The sequence below is a fragment of the Pelobates fuscus genome, chromosome 4, assembly GCF_036172605.1.
Source record: "Pelobates fuscus isolate aPelFus1 chromosome 4, aPelFus1.pri, whole genome shotgun sequence".
Lineage (NCBI taxonomy): Eukaryota > Metazoa > Chordata > Amphibia > Anura > Pelobatidae > Pelobates > Pelobates fuscus.
The window spans coordinates 117554026-117572229 of NC_086320.1; the positions used below are offsets into that span (position 1 = coordinate 117554026).

Sequence of the window (18204 nt, forward strand, 5' to 3'; positions counted from 1 at the left end):
GGAGGAGAGCTCCCCGCCCAGCGCTGGAAAAAGGTACGTTTTTACCCCTTTCCCCTTTCCAGAGCCGGGCGGGAGTGGGTCCCTGAGGGTGGGGGCACCCTCAGGGCACTCTAGTGCCAGGAAAACAAGTATGCTTTCCTGGCACTAGAGTGGTCCTTTAATTTGCAGGAAAATAATAACTAGTTTAAAAAGAAAAAATGAATACATCTTTGCAAATGCAGTTGCATATATCTTATCAAAAACCCATCTAAAATATAAAGATTGTAATAAAAAAAGGGGGTTCGATCGCAATAACAATGTAATCTTTTTAATGTTGGTGCATTGAGGAAAATCTGTCATGAAAAAAAAATAAAATTAACTCCAGCTCTTTTAAAAAAGCTTCAAATTCCATCCACACATCGTGCTTACAGTTTTGATAGCAAATGTGTAGGTTTGGAGAAATGCATATTTAGAAAAAGATTTTTCTCCAAAGAATTGAAAGTCTGCCGAAATCAGAAGAGACCTCTGTCTGTTTGTACTCCAGTGCTAAGGAGTCTAGGAATGGAGTGACGTGATGCCACTCTGTTCAGACACCAGCACCACGCTTGGAATGAAGCAGCTTCATGAAGGTGGTTTGCTCTGCTTGGGGAATTTTTTTTTTATTGTTTTTTTACTACTCCTCCTTTTTCCCCTCTGTTGGTCTCTTCCATTTAATCTGTACATCAAGTCAACATTTAATGGCTGTCACCAGACCATCAATTACCATGTTTTTTTTTTTTCAATCCTGTTTTTTTTTTTTTTAAATTTGGTGCAACAGATGGTACTCAGAAAAGCGCATCAAATAAACATGTTTTGATATCAAGTTGGTTGTTTGCAGTTAGTTGGTAAAAGTGGCCACGAGTAACGTGGGTAATGTACACACGTCCTTTACACCGCTTCTTTCTGACTCTGCCTCTACCACGGAGTAGAAGCTACATGCTGGGTGCACACCCTGTCTATATTCTTTGACACCATAGCTGCAGAAAAAAAGCAGCAGCGGAACATTACAATCTCACCACTATATTAAAATGTCAAAAATAGATGCAAACACCCCTTCATTCAAACACCAACACTATACACAAAAGTGCACCTGCATTTAAAAGCCAACTCTACATACAAACTACATTCCAATGCAAACATTACAAAAAGTACATCACTGCATCCCATTGTCAACAGTACATACAAATACACTCCTACATGCGCGCACACACACACACACACACACACACTCCATGCAAAAACATGATTACATTCAAAAGCACAAATACAACCTTGCAAATATGGGCAAATGGTAGATCCCCAGCAGCCATAGAATTGTGAGAGTGTATGACAGATGGGGATCTACCTTTTGGCCACCCTTGCGCTAGATGGGTGCCAACAAATGTCTTGCCCACTACATTCACTACATTAGTTCCCCTGACGCTGGATACAGCTGACTTCTGTTAAGCTCTATTCCCTTTCTACTTTGCAGTAGCATATTCAGCCATACCTATTAGAAGTACTAGCCACTATCCTAAGCTCCTATTTTGATCAAATCCAGTTAGCATTGAGGAAACCATAGGTCATCTTTGAAAACTGCTCTGTGAAGTGTTTTTCCATTTAATGGACTTATGTGCCTGAATACAAGAACTAGTGTAATGTCTTACTTAAAGACCCATTTCATTCATTATTGGTAGATAATACCATAACACATATTCATAAAATAAATCTTCAATATGTCTTCAATATTCTTTACAGATACAGATGGTTTTCAACAAAGAGTAATACCTCCACTACCACCTCCAAAAACACCACTGAAGCCATCTTCCCCACAGGGTCCACAGCTGCCAGTGATTCCAGAATCAAGTAAAGAACCCGTGCAACCAAATGTACCTCAGTATCCTTCTAAGCCAAAAGTTCCAGATGAACCACTGAAGCCAAAGTTACCTGAAGAATCCGCCTATCCAAAACCAAAACCAATACCCTCTCAACCAGTTGCACCTTTCTTGCCAGGATCTGTCATCACCTTACCACTTCCTGGTAACAATGGAATGATCATAGAGAGTGGACAGGCTGGGCCTCCAGGAAAAATATTGAAATCTGGATCAGATCGACCTCAAGGTGTAGATGGACAACAAGACATGCCGGTTGCAACAGGGTTTGCTGGAGCACCAGGTAAGAGGATTCTAAAATGTTACCATACTTGGTTGCATTACAGAAACCGGATACAATTCATGTGAATATTACTTTGTATACCAAATGGCACCTGCTCTATCGTTAAAATAAATAGCAATAAATGGGCCACAAAGGGAAAATATGAGGTGTAGGACTGGAGATATAAAACTGTAAGGACTCAATCTGGTGAGGTTGACAAGCACTGTTCGTGAGTGCCAAATCACTGTGTGTATTCAGACATCTGTCCTTGGGTGCAACACGTCTCCATATTCTCAATCTAAGCTTTAAAGTGTGGCAGAAAAGGTGTTTCTAGAACATTACCCATCACTGTGTTCAGAATGGAAATAGTAATTTTTTAACCCCTTAAGGACCAAACTTCTGGAATAAAAGGGAATCATGACATGTCACACATGTCGTGTCCTAAGGGGTTAAAAAAATATTGCTCCCAGTCTCCAATGGACAGGGTACATTATTTGTCCACAATTGAAATCCAGTTCACAGATTATCTTCCAGTGATGACTTTTATTAAGTGAAAATGTTAAATGTGCATCCATCACTTGTCAATTGAATATTTAATTTCCTTCCTTTGTAGGTTATCCTAAACCCACGGCTGCATCACCAGGTAACTGATTGTGTGTTAGTCCTTGATTTATCATTGTCTTGAGAACCAGATGGGCAGGAAGTTCACTGGTAAACATGGGGATATAGATGCACTAAGGGTATACATCTGGTATTTTCCACCCATTTTTCAAATGGATTTATTGCAGTAAATCATAGAAACACAAATGACTCGGGCCAACAGCTATTTTCCATATGAATTGTTTTAATTGAAAAATGAATAAACAGCTTGCCCCCTTTAAGCACAGGCTCATTGTAAGTCTATTCACTTATTTTTTGTACGAGGCCTCACTAAAATGAGACTACCATAACACTTAATAAACCTGGCCAGTCAGTCTTGAGAGTGATCAAAAGTGGAGGGGGTCATATTTCCCCCATCAATGAAAATCTACCTAGTGTACATCACACTATATGAGCATACCTAGCCCATATAAATATTAGAGGTGTGTTTTATTATCTGGATCAGTGATTTTTGTTCTTAACTCATTGCAACATGTTTTAGCATGCAGAATATTTGTTTTTGATTGCAAAACCCAGAAAGGCAGAGGTTTATTGATAATATCTCCAGTGGCGAAAAAACTCCCTTTGCCACTTCCTGTCTATACCTTTCGATCAGTTGGCTCTTATCTCTCTTCTTTATCTCACAAATTAAAACAAAATAAGCAAGAAGTAATTGTATTTGCAATCTAATTATTATTTATTTGTTTTCTTTTATCTTTTCAGAGTATCCTGAATTACGTGTGTTTTCAGAATCAAAAGGTAATTTATATTATTTCTACATATGTTAGGACTATATTATATGTTTATTGACATTTCTGTGGATCCATGAAATTAGACAGATGACCTAGAGTCCAAAGTGGCAAGCAATCTTAAAGCAGGACTATCATTCTGAAAACCACACCATTGACTAATACTTTGAAATTCACCTTTTGGTTGGCTGACGCTGGATGCCCTCCCGCTATGCATGAGGGCATACAGTGGCACCTGAATAATATAATGATTTCCTATCGGGAAATCCTAATGCGCATGTGGCCATTACCGCGCATGCGCATTAGATCTCAGCCAGCAGGAAAGGAACTGAGGCGGTCCAGAGCCCACGCTGAGGGACATCGGTGCTGGACTTAGGGAAGTGACAGAAGTTTTTTTTTAGCCCCTTATGCACCATGTGGAGTGAGTGGGGAGGGGGTACTATAGGGAGCTATAGTGCCAGGAAAGCAACTTTGTTTTCCTGCCACTATAGTTTACCTTTAAAGACGGAAATCTAAAATATAGTTTGATTCATATGCTACTTCTCCTAATTGAAACATGGAATAATCAAACAGAAAAAGTTTATAGTCAGTCAGTTCCCTATAGGTTGCCCTCCTACCGTTGCAGACCTAAAACTACAAATTAAATTTTGCTATGGCAGCCTACAGCTTGAGGACTTCCTGGTGGCTAACAATGGCTCAGTATAGTAGAATAGCACGACTCTGTTAAAGATATTACCATACATTAAAGGCCACAGTCAAGGTTCCCTACACCCTTTATGTCAGTATGTCAAATTGTATATGTCCCTGTAACAAAACCTGTGATTAATTTTGTAAAACGCTCTGGATAAGAGCACTATACAGGAACTGTTAAATATCTAGAAATACATTTTGAATAAACACGTTATTCACTAAATGGTGAATTGTCAAGAGTTCATTGGGATTTCAAATAACCGCCCATAATCGTAGAAGTGAAAACACCGTTCACATATTAGTGAATAATGCTGACAATGATGCACAGTATGAATTGGGTAATACGCTTGAAGCTCTGTAATCTCCATGAATACTCTGAATATATTTACTAAACCGAAAAACAAAATTGCAGATTTAGGCCCAAGTTGATAATTATGAGTTGTGTTTTTTTTCCTTTTCTTAATTTTGCTGTTTAATATATAAATACATGTAAATTACCCTAACCAGTAAAGGAATAGAGAAAGATGTGGATGAACAGCGTAAATTATATGGAAAATCCCTGAAGAGAGAATTGGAGATTGCTACTTAACACTTACACATATTACAGCATGTGTGTTCAAGGTTTATGCAAAACTGTTCCAAAGGAACATGACCCCACATTTATAGCAGGGTTAAAATTTACCATATGGGAGTCATGTGGTGTACTAACTAATGTTCGCTAAGTAGAGGCCTCTAGGCAAAGATTCTTTACAGGTTCCTGGAGAGTTCAAGAGCCTTGATTGCCTGTAAAACTAGCCAAGTACTATATATATATATATATATATATATATATATATATATATATATATATATATATATATATATATATATATATATATATATATATATATATATATATATATATATATATATATATATATATATATATATATATATATATATATATATATATATATATATATATATATACATATAATACATAAAAATAAACTTAGCCTTACGTGTAAGTTGCACCATTGCCAGTTTTTGCATGATGTATTCTTCTATTACTGAGCTGGATTTGGTTAAAAAGATGTTTCAGAAAACGATCATCTAAGTCTCACATAAGGTGTGTTTTATATGTTTGTAAGAATATATATTATTATAGAAAATATGTTATTTCAATGGGCAGTTAATCTCTTCAGGCCCCGCACTGCGCAGTGGATGATATTATGGGATCATTACTTATGTAATGCACACTTTTACTGATGCAGTGCAGTGCTGGACCATGTATTTCTTGGTCTGCCTGAAACTAATAGGCGTTATACTCCAGGGCAACTGCTACTTTTGCTGAAGGGACTATTTTAATGCAGCCGTTTGTGAAAGTTTTGCTGATAGAAACCATTCAATTCTGACTTCTCAGCTCCTCTCTGCATAGGGAGAAGGACTGAGTAAAGGGCAAACCACAGGTGTGTGCAATGAGTGTGTATGTGATGCAATGATAGGTGGTGACAATAGGGTGGTGGTGGTCTGTATGAGTCTCCTTTATTCTCATTTGTCCTCCATTATTTTTCCAACCTGCTATCCTTCCCTAAACAGTGTCCCTTCCCACCACCCAATTCCTTATTTCTACCCTTCCATCATTTGTCTCCTTATTTTTTTCTTAATTATTATTTAATAATTTTCATTTCTGTTTGTTAGGTTACTTTGCATCAACTTCGCAAATGATATCCTTTTCCGCTGGATTAAGTGATCATTTAATTTCTGATGACGTTGGAATTATTCCTTTTAACAAAGTCTTGGTAAATGATGGAGAACATTACAATCCATCAACAGGTAATGTACCAGTGTGGAGTAGAACAGCCTTTAATGTCAGTTACTAAATTGTGGGATTGTCACACTTCTACCCTTCCATGACACATGGCATTCCTTTTTAGTTGTGCTTGTGCAAACAATTGAAAAAATGCATTGATAAAAATTGTGTGTTCTTTCTATACATTTGGTAATGATATCATCAATACAGTTTATTTATATGTGTATATTGACTGTGGCATTCACATGTTTTGCTGATAAGTCCCTAATTAATAGCTAATAATAGAATAGTTTTTCAATAGCCATTTCCAGCTGAAGTGGTAGAGGTTAACACAGTGAGGGAGTTTAAGCATGCATGGGATAGGCATAAGGCTATTCTTGATAAGGCCAGGGACTAATTAAAAGTATTTCAAATTATTGGGCAGACTAGATGGGCCGAATGGCTCTTATCTGCCGTCACATTCTATGTTTCTATGTTTCTATTAGCTAAAAGGATTCCAGAATAACAATACATATCTTGATGAGCTGAAGCCATCAGTATGTATAGCTAGGAGCAGACATTTTAACTAAAACAAACCAAAAATAAACAGTAAAACAGACCACTAGACCGGGAATTGTGGAGAATTTATAAAATGTCAAACTGTAGGCTAAAACTAAAGATCTGGGAATTTTTACAACTTGCTTATTTGGACCAAATTATTGTAATTCTCTTCTCCACAATTTCTAGTTTATTGAATAAATGTTACAAGTTCTCATGGCTTACCATTCCCCCGCAAAAAAAAATTATGGTAACATTTGCAACAATTCATTTGAGGAACGTATACTTCCCATAAATATAATAGTATTTTTTTAGATGGAAGGATATGCAGTGAATGCAAATTTATAAAGTACAGAATGTACATAATGGCAATTGATATACTATTATAGTACATTGCACAGATCGTAAAAATAGAAAATCATTTGTTTTTGAACAATAATTTTCTAGATAACAAATTGATTCACATATTTAACCTCATACGGAACAAATGTTACTCCTTGCACTCATCATTATCTGATGCTTCCTAAACAATTTATGCCAGCATGGAATGCCTTGCTTATTTAATTTTGGGAGCTCAGTTGAGTTAGGCATTTTTTTTTTTTTAAATGACTGGTCAATCCCTTTTGTAATAGGATCTTTAAATTACAGTTTGCTATGACAACACTGTCATTAGTCCTAAAGTGGTTAAATGTCAATATTGAGTTGCCGAGACAAGATTTTTTAAATTTGCATATGTGGTCTCCCACCGCCACATGCCATGTATATTTTACAATTAAAAGCATGATGCATTAAAGGAAAGCATGCAGTCTTTCTGTGAAGTTCAGTCGTTTTATTACTCTTGCTTTTATGAGATTACATCCTTTTTCTCTCTAATAAATTTAAGTTACAGGGAGCACGTTTGTTAATCTAAACCACAGGCCTTTGTTGAGATAACATGTTGAAATCATTCTTCTTTGTAGGCAATAAAAAGCTTGTCTCGCATATTAGGGAGTGTCCTTCGTTAGTAGCCAAGAGGGCTTGCAAAGATATAAGCGCCACTTTTATGGAAAGAATTAACATCATAGCTATTGCCACATGGCTTTAATGACGGCAAGATGCTGTTTAGCAAGCGTATGGGCATTGCATATAATCTTAGCCATTAATCACCATATGGTACATTTTTAGTAAATCAAATTGTATTCAGCTGTCCCATCATTACAATTCGGTAATAAGATTTTGTTTTAAGTAAATTCTTGATGTAATTTTTGTGTTCCGTATAGCTTGCATTTCATGGCTTTATTTTTGTTAATTTTCTTCTCCATACATAGCTAAGAGTACAGCCCTAATTTTTTAAAGCGTTAATTCAAATATCCCAAATGCGTAGGGGCTCTACGTTGAATCTTCACTCTCATCCACTAAAGAGTTAATAGTTTGAATAATCTCTGGTTCAAGCAATTTCAGAAGTTACCAAGTATGGTAGGCCATTCATTTCTCCTTGTTTTCTAACAAAAAATAAATAAAAATAAGTTTAAAACCTGCTTATCTTTCCTTGAGAAGAATTTGAAAGATTCTTTTAACCCCTTAAGGACACATGACATGTGTGACATGTCATAATTCCATTTTATTCCAGAAGTTTGGTCCTTAATGGGTTAAAGCTAAGTGAGCAGCCTGGCTGTGACCACATACTTGTGCTATAACCTTCAGTAAGAGTCATGTTTTTTTTTTGTGTAGAACTAAACTATACCTACAGCGAGAAAAGAAAGGCAGATCGATGCTCCAAATAACTATTTTCTGTATTATAAATATTGTGTATGGAACAGTGTCTTGTACTTAAACCTTGAATTATTTACTGCAATTTATATAGCTCCAACTAACTTTGCAGCTCTTTACAATATTATAAAGGGGACAATTTAACAATAGGTTAATTAGGACCCTGCTCAAAAGATCTTCCAATTGAATCTATTTCCTCTGTATTCTATATTCTATTAGTCCCATTTTAAAACAATCCTTGCATGCAAGTCAAATAAAACATACTAGGTAAAATCCTTTTAATGGAATTAGGAAGTTAATAGGATCTGTACATCTGTGTCTAATAGTATATTCTGTTCCATATGACGCATTTTAATGCATGAATGGTAGAATGCATATAAAAGTTCATGGAAGCTGTAACATCAGTAGCCTATCAAATAATTGTCACTCACTTGCAATTCCTGATGTTACTGATGAGGTCCATAAATGGGAGTATTTTTTATTTAGAGTCTCTTTGCTGAGAGAGAAAAAAAAAAGTATCCTTTGCTTGAGAGTACAGCTCTTTCCTTCATCTATTGAGAAGTGGGAGTTTAACATGCGGGAACACTTAGCAGGACATTAGAGCATGAGTCATTGATTATTGCACTGAATTCCAGCTGACTGTGTCAATGTACAGTAACAACTATTGCTTGCTCACTCGTAAATGCAGATGTCATGCTGTATGCGTATGTTACCTTCAGGGTAGGAGCACAATAGATCTGTATGTCTGCTGCACTTAGAACATTAAAGAAGATGAAATTCATATTGAAGGGATGGAACGTATATGATAGGACCCAGTTATTATTTTAAGAAAAATATTCAAGGGGGAAAAACTCATCGCTTGTAGAATTCGATGTATTCCATATGTGGCTGTAGATTGAATAATGTATAATCTTAACCTCCAAAAATTGGATTCTAGAAAACTTGTCATCTGAGATTATTACAGCTGTGCTGAAGATATGCCAAAATAATACTTCCCTGTTGAGAGTATATATGCGTTCTGCAACAAAGAAAGGCAACCGCTCATCTAAAGAAGCATATGTCTATAGGGTGCAGGCAAACATAACTAAACATGTACAACTGGATGGGGGTAGAGAGAAAGTTCACGACAAGAAATTGCAAAGAAATGTCTTTTTCAGGGTTTTTCACGGCCCAGAAGAGACTACACACAAAAAGTAGAATCTACTAGCAATATAAAGTACATAAGTGTCAATAGAACCTAGGCAAGACAGGGTGAGTTTAACTGATTAATTAGCTACCTCTCTGAAAAAATAGTTTTTAAGGACTGAAATGAGGGTGAAAATCAAATGATATGGGAGACAATATTCTGCAAATGTCAAGACGACAGAAGCCATTAATTGACGCTCCCGAAGGCCGAAACCTAGAGTAGTGATAGAGATAAAGAGATGGGTATTAGGTAAGAAGAGTTTTAAGTAATCATAATAGGCTTGTCGGTTACATTTAATATAATATGAATGACCAATGAGTAACTGCTTGCCGTAATAGAGTTGACATATAGTCAGAATCAGGATTAATTGTCTTAAGAAGTGTTAAGCAGGGCCGGCGCGTCCATAAGGCGGCACAGGCGGCCGCCTTAGGGCGCACCGGCTCCGGGGGCGCAAGATTTCAGTGACCGGCAGGAGGGAAAACTCTCCCTCCTGCCGGCCACCATCTCCGCCCCCAGTGCGGCAGTGCTGCGATCAGGCGCGGCGAGGGAGCTCTAACCTCTCTGCTCTGCTCCCTCCCTCGCGCGCTGTCTAGTGATGCCGCGGGAGCCGGAATATGACGTCATATTCCGGCTCCCGCGGCATCAGCAGACAGCCCGCGAGGGAGCAGAGCAGAGAGGTTAGAGCTCCCTCGCCGCGCCTGATCGCAGCACTGCCGCGCGCCGCCCACCAGCCCCACTGGACCCCAGGGAATGATCCACACCAACTCTCCAGGTAGGGAGGCTGGGTGGATATTATTTATTTATTAAAATAATTTGTGAATGTATGTGATGTGTCTGTGTGTGTGAGTGTGTGAGTGTCTGTGAGTGAGTGTGTGTGTCTGTGTGTGTGAGTGTGTGAGTGTGTGTGTGAGTGTCTGTGTGAGAGTGAGTGTGTGTCTGCGTGTGTGTGAGAGTGTCTGTGTGAGAGTGTGTGAGTGTCTGTGTGAGTGTCTGTGTGAGTGTCTGTGTGAGTGTCTGTGTGAGTGTCTGTGTGAGTGTCTGTGTGAGTGTCTGTGTGAGTGTCTGTGTGAGTGTCTGTGTGAGTGTCTGTGTGAGTGTCTGAGTGTGTGAGTGTCTGTGTGAGTGTCTGTGTGAGTGTCTGAGTGTGTGAGTGTCTGTGTGAGTGTCTGTGTGAGTGTCTGTGTGAGTGTCTGAGTGTGTGAGTGTCTGTGTGAGTGTCTGTGTGAGTGTCTGTGTGAGTGTCTGTGTGAGTGTGTGTGTGTGTGTCTGTCTGTGAGTGTCTGTCTGTGAGTGTCTGTCTGTGAGTGTCTGTCTGTGAGTGTCTGTCTGTGAGTGTCTGTCTGTGTGAGTGTCTGTCTGTGTGAGTGTCTGTCTGTGTGAGTGTCTGTCTGTGTGAGTGTCTGTCTGTGTGAGTGTCTGTCTGTGTGAGTGTCTGTCTGTGTGAGTGTCTGTCTGTGTGAGTGTCTGTCTGTGTGTGTCTGTGTGTGTGTGTGTGTCTGTGTGTGTGTGTGTGAGTGTCTGTGTGTGTGTGTGTGAGTGTCTGTGTGTGTGTGTGTGTCTGTGTGTGTGTGAGTGTCTGTGTGTGTGTGTGAGTGTCTGTGTGTGTGTGTGAATGTCTGTGTGTGTGTGTGAGTGTCTGTGTGTGTGTGAGTGTCTGTGTGTGTGTGTGAGTGTCTGTGTGTGTGTGTGAGTGAGTGTCTGTGTGTGTGTGTCTGTGAGTGAGTGAGTGTCTGTGTGTGAGTGAGTGTCTGTGTGTGAGTGAGTGTCTGTGTGTGAGTGAGTGTCTGTGTGTGAGTGAGTGTCTGTGTGGCTGTGAGTGTCTGTGTGGCTGTGAGTGTCTGTGTGTCTGTGAGTGTGTATGTGTCTCTGTGTGAGTGAGTGTCTGTGTGTCTGTGTGTCTGTGAGTGTGTGTGTGAGTGAGTGTCTGTGAGTGTGTGTGTGTCTGTGAGTGACTGTGTGTGAGTGAGTGTATGTGTGTCTGTGAGTGTATGTGTGTCTGTGAGTGACTGTGAGTGTATGTGTGTCTGTGAGTGATTGTATGAGTGTTGCATGTGAGTGTATGAGTGTGTCAGTGTATGTGTGTGTCTGTCAGTGTGTGTTTGTGAGTGTCTGTCAAATCAGTGAGAGTATCTTTGTCATTGAGTCTGTGTGTGACTATCAGTGTGTCTGTCAATGAGTGTCAATCAGTGTGTGTGTCAGATTAGTGAGTCTGTGTGTGACTGTCAGAAGAACACAAAGGGACAGGGAAGGGAGGGGACCAATAATGGACGGGGAGAGGGGCTGGTTAAGAGGCACATAGGTGAAGATGTTATTTTTGAATGGGGGGGGCGGGGGCGGAAAAATACATCTTCGCCTATGTACCCAAAAATCCTTGCACCGGCCCTGGTGTTAAGTGACTTAAAGTGATGGGAAAGGTTGAATTTAATATGCATTTTCTAAATTGAATGTGTAATTATATTGGTAATAAATGAGTCCCAACCTCTTAACAGCTGTCAGAAAGAAAACAAAAAGATTGCAAAGAACAAAACTGCCTTAGCATAGTTTTCTTACTTGCCTATGGGATTAGGTGCAGAGGAAAGGGAATGTTGGAAACAAAACAAAAGAGAGATAATGAAGTAAACGGATCAGAATGTGAGCGAAAATTAAATGGTGAAGGAATACATTTAAAGGGACACTCTAGGCGCTGTAACTGCTTCATCTCATTGAAGTGGTTGTAGTGTCTGGAGTCCCCTGGCACTGTCCTTACATTCAGCATTAAACTGTTTTTAATGTTTTAACTAAACATGAGTTCCACGCAATCCATTTCCTCTTTGCTTGATCTAACAAAGAAGCATTAACCTAAGCAGCAGTGGGCAGTTGTGATTGGCTGCGAGTGTCAACTGACCACTTTCAGCCCATCGCAGTGGCCATTCAGGTATGAATCGGTATGGCTAGAAGGGAGTGTGTAATCTCTGCAGTGGAGATGGTGTCAGGGACCTTGCCCCTGGAGAGACAGTGCAAGCAGACTCCAGGCACTATAACCAATTCAATGAAATGGTTATAGTGCCTACAGTGTCCCTTTAACCATGACAACCAGACCTTCAGACAGGATGGTAAGTGTAGTGAAGTGTAGAAGTAATCTTCTAACCAGTATGCATCGAATGTGAAAAAATACTTCCTCATAGGTGGATTGTATTTCCTAAAGATTATCAGATTAGTAGGTTAAGGGGTTTAAGCAATTTATAATCATGGTTCAACATGAGAGACCACTGGTCATATCAAAGTTGAGAAATGAATAGAATAGAATTCAATGTCTGGAACACAGTCATCCAGAGTCCTTGGACATCCTTGTCGTGTAAGCTATATTTTCCATGTTCCAAATGTATACAAATTCTAGCATAAACAGTCTCAAAAGTATTTGTCAAGGATGTAAAGATCTCTTTAAAATGAATGGCAGTAAACAACATACGCTCTTGTTGTTTCCAGTCATTGGCAGGTAAACAAAATCAATTTATAATGAATTTTCAGTAATACAAAGCAATCTAATCAGACCAGTAATAGTATAAGCATTCCATTTATCTGTGGATATATTGCTCAACATGTGAGTAGCTGCTGTTTCATCAACATGAAATCACAAGATGCGAGAGAGAACCTATTTATCTGTTCAATGAATAAGATTGTTGTTCGGGTTCCATGAAGTACACAGGCACAAAAACAGCTGTTTGAAAGCATATCTAAGGAATTGGTGAATGGTTTAACTGTTGAATCGCTGTTTATTTAGGAAATAGTTTGGATATATATGTGTATATATATTAATGTGTGTGTATATATATATATATATATATATATATGTATGTGTGTGTGTGTGTGTGTGTGTGTGTGTGTATAAACCAGACCTTATACACACACACACACACACTTTCAATACATAAAGATACTGAATCGATGACTATATTATAATGAACACAAAACACGTGAAACCGAAGGTCCTGCACTCACCTATACATGCATACATTATAGGGTGCTGAACAACATCTCTGCTGCTTGAGCTAATGCTACTGCATTAGCTAGAATAGTGATGGGCAACAGTGATAGCCACCCGTTATTGGAATGAGCTGGTATGGCTAATGCAAAGTGTAACTCCACCTTAGCCATACCTTCAATGGGGGCTGAGCAGCAGTTGACCAAGGATCTCATTTAGTGTAAAGTCAATCAAAAACTGTTTAGCTCTGAACCATGGGATGGTGCTAAGGTACTCCAGTCTTGATAACGTCAATTAGATGAGTTGGTTCTGGTGTCTATAGCGTGTCTTTTACATAATTGAAATGACTACATTTTTATATTTTGTATCTTAATTTATGGATTAATTATCTCAATAGGTTAGAAAAATGTTTCGATATATGTACAAAATGTTCTATAGATTCTAATGATGACTTCTGTAGATAAATTATTTCAAAGGACTTCTAACCCATTGTGATCATTTGAAAAGTCTATCTAAAAGAATTAGAGTCCCGTCTGAAATGCTAGCATAGCAAGGAACCACCATTTTTGCAATAAACAGTAGTTGTAACTAAAGTAGTTAAATTAAAGTCTGCTAAATAGTTTATGGAATTGTAAACAATCTTGATCACTTTTCTGGGAATGCAGCTTTATAAAAAAAAAAAAAAAGTCCTAACTGCACATAAAATAATATTTCCATATATACCTAAAGGTTACACTGAGTATGTTCCATAGGGCATTGCAGGCTGTTGTTTCAACTTGCAACAACTGCCCTCCCCCTTCTGGACTGCTTGAATGCAGACAAAAAGTTAGCCATACAAATACAGATTCACTGTGGTGTGAGACAACATTTACAGTCCAAGCAGAATGACAGAATGCAGCTCTGGCAGGGAAAATTAATTTATTTGTAAAATAAAATCAGCCTCGGTAAGTGGGAAGGTAAATGGTGCTTTATGGGATAACTTGAGTTCTGAATACATTGGAATTTTAAATGTGTGCACACACTATTGGGAGGCACGCTAGTAAAGGCTGGACTGGGGACAACTTGGAAGTGCTGGGAACAGCTCAACCCCTATTGTAGAATTGACATCTTATAATCTCACAATTTTGTGAATAGACACAATATGCATACAAGCATTTTTCATGGAGTACTATACATTGTAATTTGCACCTCTAAGTGATTAATTGCATATTTATTAATAAATTATTCTTTTTTTTATACTAAAGGCATCTTCACAGCTCCTGTTGCTGGACGGTACATGATCTCAGCAGTTCTTACTTCAGCACACAATGTTCATTTGGAGGCAATCTTGTCTGTGTCCAACGTCAGTATAGCACAGATGGACACGTCCGGCTACAGAAAAGAGCTTTTGGAATATCACAGACCAAGCTCAAGACAGACTTGCGGTGGGGCCGGAACATTTAATCTTATTCTACACCTGAATGTTGGAGATGAAGTCAGCATAGTGCTAACAGGAGGCAACCTTGCCCATTCAGACTCAGATGAAATGTATTCTACATTTAGTGGCACCTTTTTATATCCATATTCTTCCCACAGCTAACGTGATATCAAATTGAGAGACTTTCTGAAAATATACTGAATGTAATTCATATTGAAGGGTTAATGTATACTTTTTACAACTGCTATTTACTTCATTTGTGAGCAAGTTTAGAACATATTCCATACCTGATCATTCTTTCACTATGCTAAGAAATGTTTTCCTTTCAATTTTCACCAAATCTTTTTCTGAACACTTCTACAAAAACAATCGTGCACGTAATGATTCTTGATCTTACATTTTTATTTCCACAACTTTTTTTTTTCTAATGCCATGTTATATTACCCTGCATCTGTTATCCTAGGTTTCAAAATGTAATATTTAGCATATGATTTGCATTTATCACTATTTAATTTGGGTGCTCTGTTTTAAACAGCTGTTAATTATTCAAAAAACTAGAAGTGCCTTTTTCATTCTACGGTGCCTCTCTTTTGCTGGCGTTATACATCAGATTTTCCTGGGCTCCACAAATTTTAAAATTTAGGAGGACAACTAGCTTGTGTTCATGACCCAGCAGTTGTCTTTGTTAAAGAACTTTCCTGGGTCTCTCTCAGATTGTGTTCTCCGTATGAATGTTTATGTATAAGATAAATTACGAGTTAAGCAAACTGTAAACTAGGTCAGGGGTGGAAAAACTGTAGATTCACCCAGATGTTGTAGAACTACAGCTCCTTTGATGTTTTGCAACCTTGAGGCAGATAGGGGAACTACCTTTTGGCCGTCCCATTAGGGTAATAAAATATGAACATCCAGCTGTTGCTAAAACTAATAATTGAAATGTTTATGGGAATTCACTAACAACTGGAGATGCTTATTTTCCTTGAGTGTTCTCTGACTTCTGCTCATTGTATCCCATGTAGGGATGAGGATATCCTAAAATGCACTTATGGCATTTTTTGTGCTGTATGACGTCAAATATTTACTGTCTACAGAAAAAAAAAAAACATTTACTGTAAAGGAGTAATTGCCATAGCTGCACTGTACAGTTATGTAACTATAATTACTTAGATATTTTAAAATACTTGTTTTTTTTTAAATCATATATACCATTGCAATGATAAACTATTGGTGATTATTTTTTTTATATTGAATGTATTTTATTAAATAATTTTAATATTTTTATTACATTTTAAAATAATGGGAAAACTTAAATTCATTGGAAAGTCAAAATACACAATACCTATGGGTTTCCAGATGTTCTTCCTGTATATTAATATTCATGCTGATGGGCAATATATTAAAAGAGCTGCCCTCAGTATGTAGCATTCTGATGCTAGGAAATAAGCAAGGACAAAGATCAAAGCACTTCCTTTGGGAATTCTCCTTTGCTACTTTATGGATTACTGTTATGCAGCACATTAATTCTTCATACTCCAAGGCAGCACTTACAAGCACTACTCTACAGTATGCTGCAGTGATATCTGTCCAAAACACTGCGGATCACTCAATCCTACCTTCTCACAATGCACCAAATATATGTGTCCGTTATCGTAGATACTTAACCATAATGTTATAATTCACCTTTAAGAAACAAAATCCACGAACACTAAAATAAATAGTTACTATAGCGGAGAGATAACTATCTATACTGAATATTTATTTGAGCTAATATTTAGTCACTTTAAAAATCATACATACATACACACACACCCACCCACCCACCCACCCACACACTTTCCTACTACTGCTTTTGATAACATTTTAAAAAAAAAATCTTAACTGTGACTGTTACTTTGAGGACTACAAGCAAAGAAAATTGACTAGTTCCTACCTTCCTCTTCTATCCCCATTAATAAATAGTACCATATCTTGTTGTAGGTTAGATGCCGGAGGCCATTTCAATTATGATTTAGTACAACCCGATAAACAAGCAAACTTCTTTATCCTCCGTTTGATTAGTTTGTTTTCTTTAGCCACTTTATTGTATGTGTGAGTGTCTTCCACTGACTCAACTTCAGCATCTCATGTCACTATGATCATTTCTTTGTGCATTTCTTATTGGAGTTTGAGAATGAGATGCTTTTGTTAAAATACAAGAGTAGACACCACAGCAATGTTCCTCTCTATGTATATTTTGTCCTCATTCTGACAACTTTCATTATTGTGTTTTCCCAAACATTTAAAGTTCTGTTTTTTATTTAAAAAAATAAACTATTTAAATTATCACCCAATAAAATTTTAAATAAATTATATTATGTATGAGTATATTTTGTCTAAAATAAAATTGTAAGGGCTATTCACTAAAACAAGGATTGACAAAACTTGAGAAAGCAGAGTTGGATAATTTTTCTAATTCAGCTATTTTGGTATATCTTCAAATCGCTTCTCAGTATACTTTTCTATGCCCAGTTAGAAGAAAAATGTTTATTGAAAAAGGGCAAAGGGCATTCTTTCAGCATGGCTTCTAGTAATGGTTGCTAGACTTGTGCATAGCAAACATATTTTTAGTCAATTCATCTAAAAAAATGTTTTTGGTTTGGGCAAACAGAGTTTAATCCGATTTTAGTTTTGACAAATTCTGTCCATGTGATTGTTAGCCAAATAGCCAATACCCTCTGAAAAGTTATTTCCAATGAACCAGTCAGAGGCAAGAATAGTGGAAGTATCTGATCATGTCTTTATTGCAATGGAGGAGAAACAATCAAAACACATTAAGATCTTGGCAGACTTAGGATACATATACTACAGTTCTGTCTATTCTCCTATATATCATCTCATTAATGCTCTTAACATGATATTCACCACAATCCATACTCTTGAACAATGACTTATCGCACATCATATGTTCATTCAAAACCCACCCTTATAACAGTGGTTTTAAAGGTTTCTAAATTAACACTTACACCAAAACAGTTGCTTGTGCCAGGAGCACACATATTCTAAACTCCCTCCTGGGATTATCTTTAAAAAAGTCCTTGAGAAGCCAACTCGTAAGGAGGCCATACTAGATTTAGTGTTCACAAATGGAGATTTTGTATCAGATATTAATGTAGGTGAAAGTTTAGGATCTATTGATCATCAGTCAGTGTGGTTTAATATAAGAACAGTGACTGAGTCACACCACACTAAAACAAAAGTTTTAGATTTTAGAAACTTTTCTCAAATTAGAATATGCATAATTGAGTCCAGGATAAATGGGATTATTTAAAAATTGCACTACTGAAAGCAGCAGAA

At 37.6% G+C, this 18204-nt stretch overlaps 1 protein-coding gene across 1 annotated transcript in view; it reads left to right on the top strand.

The window, feature by feature from the left end:
- EMILIN2 (elastin microfibril interfacer 2) overlaps nt 1–17233 on the top strand; it is a 71791-nt gene extending 54558 nt beyond the window's left edge. Inside the window, exons 5-9 of the mRNA XM_063453046.1 lie at nt 1756–2172; nt 2765–2794; nt 3454–3549; nt 5910–6044; nt 14699–17233. Coding sequence (XP_063309116.1) covers nt 1756–2172; nt 2765–2794; nt 3454–3549; nt 5910–6044; nt 14699–15033 — 1013 coding nt within the window. The 3' untranslated portion in view covers nt 15034–17233. The remainder of the gene's footprint in view (nt 1–1755; nt 2173–2764; nt 2795–3453; nt 3550–5909; nt 6045–14698) is intronic.
- The last annotated feature ends 971 nt before the right edge of the window (nt 17234–18204 follow it).